The sequence below is a fragment of the Anas acuta genome, chromosome 3 (genome assembly GCF_963932015.1).
Source record: "Anas acuta chromosome 3, bAnaAcu1.1, whole genome shotgun sequence".
NCBI classification, from domain to species: Eukaryota; Metazoa; Chordata; class Aves; order Anseriformes; family Anatidae; genus Anas; species Anas acuta.
Genome location: NC_088981.1, coordinates 90,068,692 through 90,083,001, shown reverse-complemented (window position 1 = coordinate 90,083,001; position 14,310 = coordinate 90,068,692). Strand labels below are relative to the sequence as shown.

Sequence of the window (14,310 nt, the reverse complement as noted above, 5' to 3'; positions counted from 1 at the left end):
TCCATCCCACACACCCCTCTTCTCCCCTGCCCTCCAAGCTTCTTTGAATAGAAATATATATTCTTACATTGTTATTCAGAAAAGATCTATGATCATACACTTGGAATTACAATTAGATAAACATTTTTTGGAAATGAGTTGCCCAGGGAGTCACTGTCCCTGGGGGTGTTCAAGGAAAGGTTGGATGTGGTGCTTAGAGACATGGTTTAGTGGGTGACATTGGTAGTAGGGTAATGGTTGGACCAGATGATCTTGGAAGTCTTTTCCAACATGAATGATTCTATGATTTTATGGGGCAGGATTTCCCTTTATGGAATCCATACTGACTCTTAATTACATCAATGTTCTGCATTCAATGGCCTTATTTTTATTTTTATTTTGTTTATTTATTTATTTTCACCAAATTATTTAAACTGATATTTTGATACTACAGGTATTATTTAAGGCTCTGATATTTAACTAGATTGTCTGACTTATTTCCAAACCTTTATCTTGTTGCTAATCCTAAACCAATCGCTCCCTGTAAAAAGTCACTCATTTCTTACTTTTTCTTATTTTTTTCCCCAGCCCTTCTTTCCTTCAGTACTCAGAAGCTCAAACTCCTCTGTGCTTTCTAATCTATATTACTCTAATCTATATTACTGGCTCCTTCCATATCAGTACATTTATCCCTTACTACTGTTGGAAGTAATCCTCCATATCTTGTAACTCAGCACAAGAACATAAAATGTCATCTCTTTCCTGACTTGTTACCCCTTATTTATTTTCTTACTAGTTTTTACTAACTGGAAACTTACTTTTAGATATGTGTCATGACACAAATTTACTTTTCCCATAATTCTGAAGGCCTGTCACAGTCCATTTCCCAGAGACTCTTGTTGCCAGCAGTACATGCTTTAAGCTATTCACAATCTCCAGTCACGTTAGGTCTGGTAGAGAGGAAAGGCATTGCTGAATCCATGGATAAATCTGACCCTTCTATTCCACGTCCATACTCCTCAACTGATGTGTCCATGGTTCTGATTGCTCTGATGTGGATAGGCTAGTATCCTTGTGTTTGAGGGCAAATTATATCTCATCTGCCGTTATTGTGATTTTTAATTTATGTCCTTTGAAGTGGAGGGGAATACAGAAATTAAGTAAAAATTATCTTTTCAAGTCCACATTTAAGGGTGGGGTGTGGAGGGAAGGGTTATCTATAATATCATTTATAGCTGGGAAACTTAAAATGAAATTTTAAAACTATAATCCTAAATATGCTTTTAGGTAATAATATATTTTTGGCTACTATGGAAAATTTTGTATGACTTTACATTGCATAAAAATTCATAAACATTTACATCACATTAGACATTCTGCTAAAAGTCCTTGATAATGATAACTGAATAGTATCTTTGAAGAGATTCACTTTTGCTCGCCAAGGATCTGCCTGAGAAAACAGATGGACTCAGAGGATAATCTCTTTCCATCCTTACTTATGTAAGTCTGAATCAGTGTCATATAACCAGGGAACACAAACAAGCATTTGATATCAGTATATATCAGAGATATGTAAGATATAGATTAGGTAACTACAGCACTTTAGAGTTTCAAGTTGCAGATATTAAAAGTTAATTTTCAGCCAAATAACAGATCTTTTTCTTTATTTGTACTTCAAATAAACAGTGCTAACAGACTACTGATCAAGTGGAAAAGGTTGGAGATGTTTTTTTCAGCTAAAAAAAAAGAGTTTGAAGGCCAATGGGATCCTAGCCTGCATCAGGACGAATGTGGACTGAGGTGATCCTACCACTCAGCTCTGGTGAGGCCACACCTGGAATACTGTGTGGAGTTCTGGGCTCCCCAGTACAAGAGACACGTAGAACCTCTAGAAAGGGTCCAGTGTAGAGCTATGAAGATGATTAAGAGATTGGAGATTTATGAGGAAAGACTAAGTGAGCTGGGGCTGTTTAGCTTAGAAATAAGGAGATTGAGAGGGGATCTTATCAACCTATACAAATACCTGAGGGGACAATGTAAAGAGGATGGGGCCAAACTCTTCCCTGTGGTGGCCAGTGGTAGGACAAGGGGTAATGAGTATAAATTGAACCACAGGAGGTTTCATCGTCATATGAGGAAGAGGCTGCCCTGAGAGGTTGTGGAATCTCCTTCTTTGGAGATATTCAAAACCCACCTGGATGTGATTCTCTGTTACATGCTCTAGGTGACCCTGCTTGAGCAGAGGGGTTGGATGAGATGATCTCTGGAGGTCCCTTCCAACCTCAACCATTCTGTGATTCTGTGTGATTGTGTGAGCAAATTTAAAAGTCATAAAGAGGATGGAATTATTCAGATATGTCAGTGCAATAGACATTCATACACTAAAGTTTCAGTCAGTTTAATTTTTAATAAATTTACAGGTTATTTCTAATTCAAAGTAAAGTGCTACCAGTGTTTTTTGAGTGATAACATCTATAACAATGAGGCGTGTCTTTTTTTTTTTTTTTTCCTCCACTACCTTTTGCAAGGCAATGTGCAGGCATTATTTTGTTTTCATTAAAGAACCATGAAATAATAATAAATGAATAGAAGTTGCGGCAATTTATGAATTACTAAAGAATATCTCTAGTGAAGGACAGGAATCCAAAGAATGGAGAGACTGTGTCTGTAAGGAGACTTGAAAGATTTAGTCAGATTTGCAGCCTGATAACACCTTGTAATGTTCTATCACATCATTTATTTCTGCAAAAATGGCAATGTAGTATGGAAACAAAGGGAGTTTAGGGGTTAGAATAATGAATTGTGGTACTTACTACAGTGGTAGTTCTGTAACCTCACAATGAACCCATTCATTTAGAGTGTATATTGCAATTGCTAAGTGATTTAATTTAGTTAAGTTTCAGTGAGAATTGCGTTGTTTATCCAACTACTAAAAACCCAAACACATTTTAAAATAACCAGATTTAATTTAAAATAGAAGTAATAAAAAAGTTGTTCAGTTAGAAATTTGTTGTGGAGTATAAGAGTCATGTAGAGAAAAAAAAACAACAAAACACAACAGAACATGGCAGACAATTATTCATCTGAAAGAAGATGATACCAGGAATTTACTTTATCCTGAACCAAACTAGTGCATCAGTTATTATAAATAACATAAATGGTTGTTTACCTGCTTTCATAAAATGTATCAGTTACATGCTGTTGTGTTCTGTGGACACTAACTTATAGCCTAAGTCTTGGCATTTAATGAATCACGAGGTAGGTAAAAAATCTAATTTTAAAACCAAATTTCTAAGGTGACACTGCCCACCAATACTAATGAACAGCTTGCTTTCACAAAGACAAAAGAAATGATGAGGAAAAACACATTTTCTGAATTCAGCCATCTTTTGGTATTTTGCCATGGGTTTCACCGGCCAAACTGTTTACTTCATCATGGCTCAAGCATACCTTCCCAAAGAATCTTATAACCAATGTACTTAAAATCTACACCACCCACAAGTGTTTGCACATTGCCATCTATTTCAGAGTTATTTTAATGTTAATAGTGTTGCTTTTCTTATAATAGCACAACTTCCATCTTTCACTGTACAACTAAGCATTGTTACTCATCTCGCAGACAGTAATTGTCTCTCCCCTTCCCCCTGTTTTCAAAAATATTTTGTTACAATGCATTTTGTTAAAAGCTTACTAGTTAGTATATTGGGTTATAGTGTCATTGAAATGTACAATTTACTCTCCAAGGTCTTGATTTACATTTAAGGGTTGGAAAGGTCACTGGAATTTGCCCTGACATAACTTTAGTAATAAGGAAACTTGAGCGCAAGCTAGCTTATTCCTTTAAAGTGAGCAAAGGATCACTGAACTGCTCAGCATTTAATGTTGTTCTATTTAGTAGTTAACAATAAACTACAGGAAGGATACATGTCTGGTGTTATCCTAGAGTAATTATGTTTGTCTACCATAAAGTACTGTCAGAGATTGCTTAATCATTATATTGAAACTGATTTATTACTCAATGATGTTTTTCTATTAATAAAAGGAATTCCTGCATTGTATGATGCAGGAAGCTTATTAAAAATCATAAGTTTTGAAAACTAGATTACTGAAGTGTGTAATAGAATCATGCCAGGAAAGTACATTTAAGAAAACTTAAATCTGCTTGGTCAGAGAAACTAATTCATATTATTTGGTGCAGCTCCAACAGGTCTTTGTTATGTATCTTTATTATTAGGTAAGATAGATTGATCTGTATCATGTCTGTAGAAGTAAATTATAGTTATTTGTATCAGATTTATCTAGCACAAGTTTAGACAGTTGCCTAAATTGCTTTAGCCTCAGCAAGTATATGAAAAGTCCTATCAAATATTCTCTTCATCTAACTTAAAGGCACTTAGCTCTCAAAGTAAAACGTTCCTTTGTTGCTGAAGTGGTGTCTTCAAGGTCTCAGTTCCCTGCATCACTCTCTTGAAATAGCAGCCCCTAGAAAACTTAAGGTCCCAATTAAGATACCCTAATCGAAAGTGATTTAAATAAGATCTTATGAACTCACTGGTACTGAGTTAAATACAGTAGTTTAATAAGTATGTATCAGAGAATCAGGAGCTAGGATTTGCATGTTTATTTTCATGTCTGAGTCACATGTGACTGACATATTATGGTCTCTGGCATGCGATAGGACTCACCTGGAGAAGAGCTGAGTCTCTTAATCATCAGATCAGTGAGGATAAGTATTACCTGATGAACACGAAAATTAGTAGAACAAAACATCTACAGAATGGTAGTTTGTGACAGAGGCTAAATATAGCAAAAGATGCTGAGGAAGACTAAAACCCTAACTTAAAAATGTCTTTTTATTTTTTTTTTAAAGTTGGATTAAAAGTAAATTATAAATGAAGGTGAAAAAAGGGTTGAGAAAAGCAACCTGGACTGAATTCTCATTTAGAAAGCATTTTATAAAAATAAATAAATACTTCTATGATACTTGAGAGAGATGAGAGATTCAAACTCTTATACTGAACATGCTGTTACAGATCTTACAGTACTTATGAAAGAAATATGAAATATACATGAAATTACATGATTAAAAACATAACTTCATTTAAAATAAAAAATACAGCATGCATTTTCTTAACATTAAAAGAATTACAACCATTTTGGTGTCATTTATAAAAATGGCCAAAAGGCATGGCCATACTTTCTCCATTCCAGTGACATTGAGCAGAGATAAGGGAATATTTCTCAGGATGATTTTATAACTAAGGATCATCATCCTCATGATTGAAAGCTTTCTCTGAGTAAACTGTCATCCTTGACAAACTGTTTTATTAAACCATTGTCAGTTGAGAGAGAAAGAGAGAGTAAGAGTGAGAGAAAGAGAGAGAGAGATTAAAATAGCCTGGAAAGACTTGCTCTCTAATTGCCCTCTTCTCTTGATCTCCTTTCATCCCTGTTGTTGTTGCCCTGCCTGCTCCCTAAAGAAATAATAAATAACAAATTCCGTATAGGAGGAATATTTCTTCAGGCTGACTTTTGTCCTGATCTGACAGTGCAGTGGCTCAGAACCTGTCTGGTTAATACCTGGCATCCCTGATGCCAATTTAGCTTCATCTCTAGGAATGGACCCCCTGTGGAGGGAGTGACATCACCACCTTCCCTCTCCCCATTATGTCACTGCCTGACAAACAATAGCCCTTTGTGTCTGTGCATGTTTGGGGTGAAGGGAGGAAGAGTAGTTGGAGCAATGCCTGCCTATAGCTTGGAGAAAGAAGCAGGATGTGATATGAAAATGTGTAAAATTAACCTGGACCCTTGACTAATGGGGGAGAATCTTCCACCATGGACATCATGCTCCTCCCAAAAAGGACTTCAGGATACTGATGACTTGTGTCGACTCTTGTCCCCAGTCTTTGAAGAAGTTTGATGTGTTGATCTAGGGACCAAGAGGAACACTGAAAAGCTAAGCATAACACCCAAATAAAAAATAGGTACTAGGAAGGGTGGTTTTTTTTTTTTTTTTTTTTTTTTTCCCAATCTTTTTTGTTTGTTTGTTTGTTTGTTTTCTGGATATTATTATTAAGTCTTTACATTTTAAATTGGACTATAAGTGTTAGACAAATGGAATCATTAGCCTGTTAAAATACTGACCATACAAACAATACATTTGTTCAGTCCGTATATACACATATATATTTTTATAATTATAGCTTTTTTCACAGTACTCAGGCTGTAATTGACTGATTAAGCAGATCACTTTAAATTAAAGTACCTGGATGATGGAAGCTCTGAGTGGTCCCAAGCAAAACCACCTCATTCATAATCATACTGTCTCCTGTCCCAAAAATGAAGATGGAATTCATCATGGCCTGTAAAGAGGCTAATTGGACCACCGGGGAAGACAGAAAATGTAGATTTCCCTTACAGGAATATGTGAAAAAAGCAACAATCTCAAGTGCTCAATAGAGGGTTGGTTTTTTAATTATTTCTGTTACCTACCCTCTTCCCACCTAAGGAGTTAAAAGCCCCCCAGATTTAACAAAACATATTCAAGCAGAAAACTTCTGCTCTCAATCCACTAAACACTGTCCGTGGTAAATACACTACCATTATGGAGATAACTAAGATACTGCTATTTCTTGTTGGTTGTGAATGAGTCATAAATTTTTCTGTGCATCTTCAGAATGGTACCTCAAGATCTGTTAGAATTTCAGATTCAGAAACATTCTGTTTATTAGAGGTTATATAAGAGACACCTCCTCTAGTGGAATCCAGGATTCAAGGATACTCCTTTCCCAGCTGTGGGAAGCCAGCCCCATTCACCCTGGAAGTCCTTCCCTTGCAGGTTGATGGATGCAGCTGCAGTGTTCCCATTCCAGGTTCAACCAATGGAAAAGATGAACATGTAAGCTAGAGATACATGCAGAGATGACACACATGCAGAAAACACTACTGGCCTGATGCATAGACTGCCCAGAGAGAAGGCACTTTTATCAATACCCATGTATAATAACACAACTCACATGAAACAAAAGCACAGAACATCGAATACCAGTCCTTCTCTCTGATTTACCAGGATTGAATCTAAACAGCTAAAATATGCGCATCTATACTTTCTTGTTCACAAGGACATGCATATTCATGGATCCCTAGAATACCAGCACATGCCCTTAGCTCAGCTTATATCGATGCCCAGACCCCAGGCTTCCCACTCACCACCAAGTCCAGCACCATCTGCTAAAGAACTACACATGCGTGCATGCATGCATGCATACACATGCACGCACACACACACACACACACACACACACACACACACACACACACACACACACACACACACACACACACCAGATTAAGGGAAAAGGACCAGTCCCCACAGTTGTTGGTGCTCAGACATGCTGGTCTGATCACCCTTCTTCCACTCTACAGGTGTTGATGCTGGGACCCTCTTTTGCTCCAGATGATGGCACTGGACACGGTGACCACCATCATTCAAGACCTGACCCCAGTCACTGAAAGAAAATTCACTCTACAGACACACACTCTTAATGATCCATTGTCCCTTCAGCTGCTGACCTTAAGACCCTCATTCACTCCAGCTGCTGGCACCACACAAGTCAGAGCTGTTATCACCAGCTGTCTAATTTTCGTTGCAGACCCCATATTCAGTCACATTATTATCTCCTGTCACTGGTACCTAGACCTTAAAGTATTCAGTCAGAGTTGACAGTGAGATTACATGGAAAGAAAATTAAGAAAGGATTATATAAGAAGATAGGATTGACTACAGTGATTAAATGCAGGAGTCAGACAAGTGTGTAGACTGGCAGCTGCTCTCATACTGCCTTTTTACCACCTTCATCCTTATATCCATCTTGTCTTCATTTCTCTCAGATATCCTTGCCCTAAACATTCCTTAATAAATTTAAGTGTGCAAATTTCATCATGGAGTATTCAATCATAAAGTAATGGCATGCCTAATGTTTACTGCTTTTTACTGAAATATGTTTAAAATGTGCGTGAGGAAAGTTGTAAGAGCTCAGTGAATGACCTAAACAATCTATAAAAAATAAAAATCCATAGCTAACATGAATATATACTTTACAAGTCCAATAAGAACATTTTATCATAGTGAATGCAACAACTTGGGTTACGTAACCTTTACTTATTTTGAATAAATACTTGTAAATAATAATTGTATTTACAAATATAAAATAACTTTATCATAATTTTATTTACATCTTATCATCTTGCAGTGGCAAAAACTTTTTGTATTTTCTTTCATACCATATTAACAGTTACTGCCAGTCTCCTACCTCATTCTGGTAAAAAAATACTTTTATAAAAGTTTATAAATTCTTAAACATCATTTGCACAATCCTGTTTTTTTGTTTGTATTTTCTATTCTATTCCACCCAAAATAGATGAATGATTTTAATCTACTCAAACACTTAGAATAGCATTCTTAATGCTAATCTTGTATCAAGAATGCTTAGAATAGAATAAATGCTATTCTTGATAAGAATTCTATTCTAAGCATTCTTGATACAAGATTTATAATTAGACAGCTCATCTTGTCTCAGAACACAATACAGATACATTGGAATACCAATAATGACACTTTTTATAATTTTTTGGGGGGGTAAATATTCTTGAAATTGCCTTAATACTGACAGAAAATTTTACATATTATTACAGAAATAAATGTGAATTTAAAGAAAGCACACTGTTGAAAAATAATTAGAGAATGTTATTTTATATAGGTCAAATAGTTCTGATGCAAGGTATGCTGATGTACTACATCCCTATAACAGTGACAGCTGAAGTAAATTATATTACAACAGGGGAAAAAAAATCATTCATAGAATAAAATCATAGAATCATCTACGTTGTAAAAGACCTTCAGGATCATCATCAAATCCAACTACCAACCCAACCTACCAAGTCCCGTCACAAAACCATGTCCCTTAGTGCCTTGTCCACGTTTCTTAAATAGCTCCAGGGATGAGGTCTACACCACTTCTCCATGCAGCCTGACCACCCTGTCCATGGAGATATTCTTCCTAATATCCAATCTGAACCTCCCCTGGCATAACTTGGGACCATTTCCTCATGTCCTATTGCTTGTCACCTGAGAAAAGAGAACCTCCTCATTCCTGAAATCCTGCCTTCTTGCTAGTGTGCTTAGAGAGAAGAAAGAATACTCCATGCTCTTTTAGCTACCTAGGGAATAAAAAGGCAGGTAATGCACAATCATAGTCTCATTTTCTTCTCAATCCTTGCCAGAAACCTGGAGTACTACATTTCAATTACTGCTGCCATGTCACCATAGTTGAGTACATTGAACTATTTTCATGTCACTTTGGGTTCAGGTTTTCTGTATATGGAAGGGTGGTCCTTGTCTTCTTGCCTCAATCCCAATAGGCAAGGATTGCTTAGATGCAAAAGAATGTTTCAGCACAATTTGGGTGAAAGGGACAAAACTATTTAAAAAAAAAAAGACCATGCACGGGGAAAAAGTTGGTTGTAGAATACTTTACTCATGGATTCTGTGACTGTGAGTTTCCTCCTTTGGAAAGAAAGGGTTTTGTCAGAATGAGGCTGATCATGATCCCCTATACAGTGAAGGACAGGGGAGAGGAATATAAAAAGGATCTACTAAAAATATAGAATTAGAAACATCTATTTTATTTTATTTTATTTTATTTTATTTGTAGTCAACTAAAATGTAAACAGGTATGTTCATTTTTTCATTAAGAAAATAAACAGTGGCACTGGAATTTACTCCCCTTTGCTTTTTTTTTTTTTCTTCTGTGTTTTGCTCTACTTTTAAGATAACTAATGCTTCCATGAAAGAAACACTTTTTAGAGGTTTTGCTGTCCTTGGATATTCAAATGCTAGCTTTATATTTAGCTTTTTCTTAAAGAATGTTCTTCTGAGTATTGCTAGTTCTCTTATACCAGCTCAATAAATCTCTGCTGTGAAGTATAAGAATAAACAGTTTTAAGTTTAACTGCTATCACAACCTCCCAGAAAAAGTGTTTAAAATAGAATGGTTTTAGATACACTTTCTGATTTAAGCTACTATCACAAAATCATCTTATTTGTCAAATAAATCTTGCATAAACTGATTAACCTCTGAGTTGCGTTTGTTGTTTTTTTTGAGACACACCACTTAATCATGACATTATTGATTCTTTAAATTATTTTTATCTTACTTTTCTAGCACATCTCTTAAGAAGATATTGAAATTATGAATATATATGTCAATCATCCTAAATCATTGAGCAAGAACTGATCCTTGATTCTTGCAAACTCTGTATCTGAGAATCAGTGAGTTGGTGATTATGATCCTACTTTTGCCATATTACCAGCAAGAGGAAGGTCCTCATGAATGTGAACCACATATCAAAAACTGCTGTCATTTACACAAGTTTACTTTTAGTACTCAAGTCCTTTAAAATATTCACATGGAAGTCTGATTTCTTTACGCTACAAGACATTTTAAAAATTTGCGGAAATTACAAACCATGAAACAATCCTCTAAAACAATTGTTTCAGTGAAGCAAAGGTTCACACCATTCTGATAGCATAGGAAAAAAAAAAAGTGTTTTCTTACCTGTGAAGCCCTTGTCACATTCACAAAGAAAACTGTTTGGAGTAATATTGCTGCAGTTGCCACTGAGACATGTATGCAGCTGACACTGTCCAACTATTTCTGTACAATTTCTACCTATTTAAAAGAAATAATAAGAACACTGAAAATAAGTAAATATTTACTTTTATTTTTTCCTTGAAATGTCAAATTTATATGTAAAATATAACATTTAATTTTATAGATAGATGGTTAGATACTTGTGCTCATATCATTAGCATTCACCGAAATTACTGAAGTTCTAAAGTGAGGTATAAAGATGTTCTGCTTCTGTAATATGAACTCATTTACCATATAACTACAAATTCACATATAACTTAAAATCCAGAAATACTATTAGCACAGTAGGTATTTGTTTCTTTGTAACTTGAAAGTAGCTGTCAGTTTCTTCCAGCATAAGACCAAAAGCTGTTTACATGTGGAGTCCAACTTTTGACTATTTTTTTCTTAATATGAAGCTTTCTGGGAATTACAGTTCTAATTATCAGTTTAAATGCTATTAAAACATATGGATCTGAAAAGATACGTAATTTTGCTTGCCACTTTAATTGTTGCTGTAACATCATTCACACTTGAGCAATTTTTCCACTTTCTAATACACTTTATGGGAGGTGCTTTTAGCTCTTGTACATTTCTGTAGTCATATCCATAATATATGATGGTTTAATCTCTTATTTTTTCTTGCTTATTTTTTCTTGCTTCAGTTTATTTACTGAACCAATAATGTCAGTGCAAAATGATGGCATTAGCCAACACTGTCTCATATATTCTAGCAGAATATTTTAAGCATTGCTTAATGATAGTGTTAAGCATGATGATTGGTTTTAACATAATTGCTTTAGAATCTTTCTATCAGTTTAAATAAAAGTACTATAAAGCTTTTTTAGATAAAAAAAAGAAAAAACATGCTGCATCAATAATTTCTGCCATTGTTTTTCCACTATTTTTACCAAACCTTGAATAATTAAAAATATATTTTTCTTATAATACTTACATATTCATACCTGCATAATCTGCTATTTGCAAGTGCATTAGTAATCAAATTATTATGCAGTCTGTAAAGCAATTAAAAATAAATTACAGCAAACTTTATGCAACATAACTTTCATTTCTGTGTTCTGTGAACCTCACTCATTCATGACTCATCAATTGTGTTTCACAGTATAACATCACATTCATAAGAGCACAGAATTGCAATCCACCCAAGGAACATTGCTAGAATTCTTCTTCACAAAAAAATAAAGAAATACAACAATCCTTCTTTTGATAGGAATGTTTATTTCTGGTACATCCTAAAGAACTCCTGAACTCCATTGTTCTGAATGTAGGAGAAACATACCCATACTTTCCTTCATCCACTTCTGTTCCTGCATGTTCCTGTCCAGTGACTGGGTAAGAATGTATATAATCATGTTGTACTCTCTGGTAGTCTGATCCTCAACACAGATTTAGTTCCTTCAGTGGGCTTTAGATAAATACTTCAGTATTTCCTAGATAGAATTGTGTGTGTTCGTTTTGTTTTGTTTTCAATTTGTGAAATATTTAATCTGGTAACAAAAGTATTTTTAGCAAACTTACTTGGAAAAGAACTTAACAATAGAAAAGTGGATTTTTTTTTCCTTGCATTTCAAATTAAATGCATGATTTTTCAATTGAAAACAGATTTCTTTAATGTAACTTCAAAGGTCTTTCAGCTGCAAAGGACATTTTTGTTGCAGGTTGAATTAAATGTTTATTTCAACAAAACTGTTGATTGTCAGAATTTTGTTTTAAAAACTATTTGTGTATGGGCTGATACCCAACTATTTATCTTATTTTGTGTAAAAACTTGATCTGCTGATCAAGCAAGCAAAGATAATCAGTTATCTTTTTTACATACACAAGTCCTTACCTATGTCTTGTTCATAAGTGGGAAAGAAACACGATGAGTATTTATTTATTCTTTCTTCACAATGTACACACAAATATAACCAAGCACGTTTCTTTGAACAACTGCAAAGTCATATAAGAAACTATAGGTAAAAAAGACAGTGCAGGTGTGGTAGGGTCAATGGACAATCAAACTGTATAAAAACATTGTTAATAATGTGCTCACTGCATTATTATGCATTAACGAATGAATATATATATATGTAACAGTTATACATGGAGAGAAAAAAAAATACCTGAAAATTTTGGAGGACAAGTGCATTCATATGAATCTCTGGTACCTTCTGACTTCTCAGTACATGAGGCGTTGTTATGGCAAGGTTTAATGGAGCACATATCAAACTTCTGGCAGAATTTTCCAGAATACTGTGGGTAACAATGGCAATTATATGCTTTTTCCCAAACATGGCTTAAACATCTTCCATGCCCAGAGCATAATGGTGCATTTGGAGACTGTTGGCAAAACTGCTGCTTTATGGTTACATTCAGACGAAGGCCCATCTTGCATAATGCTGGACCTCTCTTATGAAGCTCTGCAAAGTAATGAGTCCCAGCACCAAGCCAATTTGGGTCAACTTGGTGCAGTCCTCTTATCTGGCAAACAAAAATCAGCTGCTCTTGAAGAAAACCACTTTTAGGGCAATTAATAAATTCTTCCTTGGAGACGTTTACCAAATTCATTCCATACGACTGGAAGGATGGCTCAGAGGAGATGAAGAGACTATCACCTAACTGAAGCTGTAAGGGGCATATCTGAGGGACACTGAGATTTTTATCTTCCCTGGTAGTATTCTTATTCATTTTCCAGCATTCTGTATAAAAGTCTGAGCAGATGTTTTCCCTTGGTGTCCATTTTACTACAATGGGTTTTGGTTCCACTTGCCACTCAGCAACCATCTGCCTCTCACATATTATCTGCCCCTTCACAATGCAGAGTTGAAGAAAACACACTACCATGTGGACTGCTGATTTTGTAGTCATTGTTCCACCTGGAAAATGGGAATCTTGGTTCACACCTGCTTCATTACTGAAGATAGATTTAGAGCACTTTTTTCCTAAGTTGCTTCTGTATTTTCCTTCATAGCCTAGGAATTCAAATGGAGAAAAACATTTCTGTGTTCACACAAAATACAGTCAAAGCCTCATTAAATTTATATGTACAATAAAACAGGATCTACATCTAATTATACTACACTAATATAGTTAAAGCCAGACTTCTTTTTCTGATCCCACTGAAGATTTGATTTTCATTTAGCTAGTCAATATACTTGCATATGGAACAGAAATAGCTTAAAATCACACATGCCATCTTCCCTCCCTCTCTTGGCCAAAGCTAATGATAACCAAGTTCAGATAATACATCTGGCAAAACTGAGAAGTAAAGCAGAACATCTAGTACTAGTCATGAGTTTTAACTACAGATGTTTTCCTGATAGTGGTTTATCATTAATTTATAATTAAAGTAGAAATTCTGATTATGTAGTGATAATTCCAGGATAATTCCAGGATAATTTAATTTATGAAAAAGCCTTTTTTTGGGCCTTCAAAATACCTATTTTTGAAACTTTTTGTTTTGTTTTGTTTTTCATATTTACACTGTATGCGAAATACTACCTTAATTACTTCTTATCATGAAATCTCATCCTCTTTCCCCATGTATTTCCAAAGTATTTTGGATCATACTTTGTACTATACTAAGTGGACAAGTAGGACAAGAAATAAAGATGTGATTAGTGGAAAACTTGAA

The 14,310-nt window shown here is 35.0% G+C and overlaps 1 protein-coding gene across 1 annotated transcript in view; it reads right to left on the bottom strand.

Annotated features, from left to right (window-relative positions):
- Positions 1–13,559, bottom strand: part of EYS (eyes shut homolog) — an 830,760-nt gene extending 817,201 nt beyond the window's left edge. Inside the window, exons 1-2 of the mRNA XM_068678264.1 lie at positions 12,800–13,559; positions 10,599–10,712 (exon numbers count right to left, since the gene is read on the bottom strand). Of these exons, the coding sequence (XP_068534365.1) occupies positions 10,599–10,712; positions 12,800–13,544 (859 nt within the window). The 5' untranslated portion in view covers positions 13,545–13,559. The remainder of the gene's footprint in view (positions 1–10,598; positions 10,713–12,799) is intronic.
- Between the last annotated feature and the right edge of the window lie 751 nt (positions 13,560–14,310).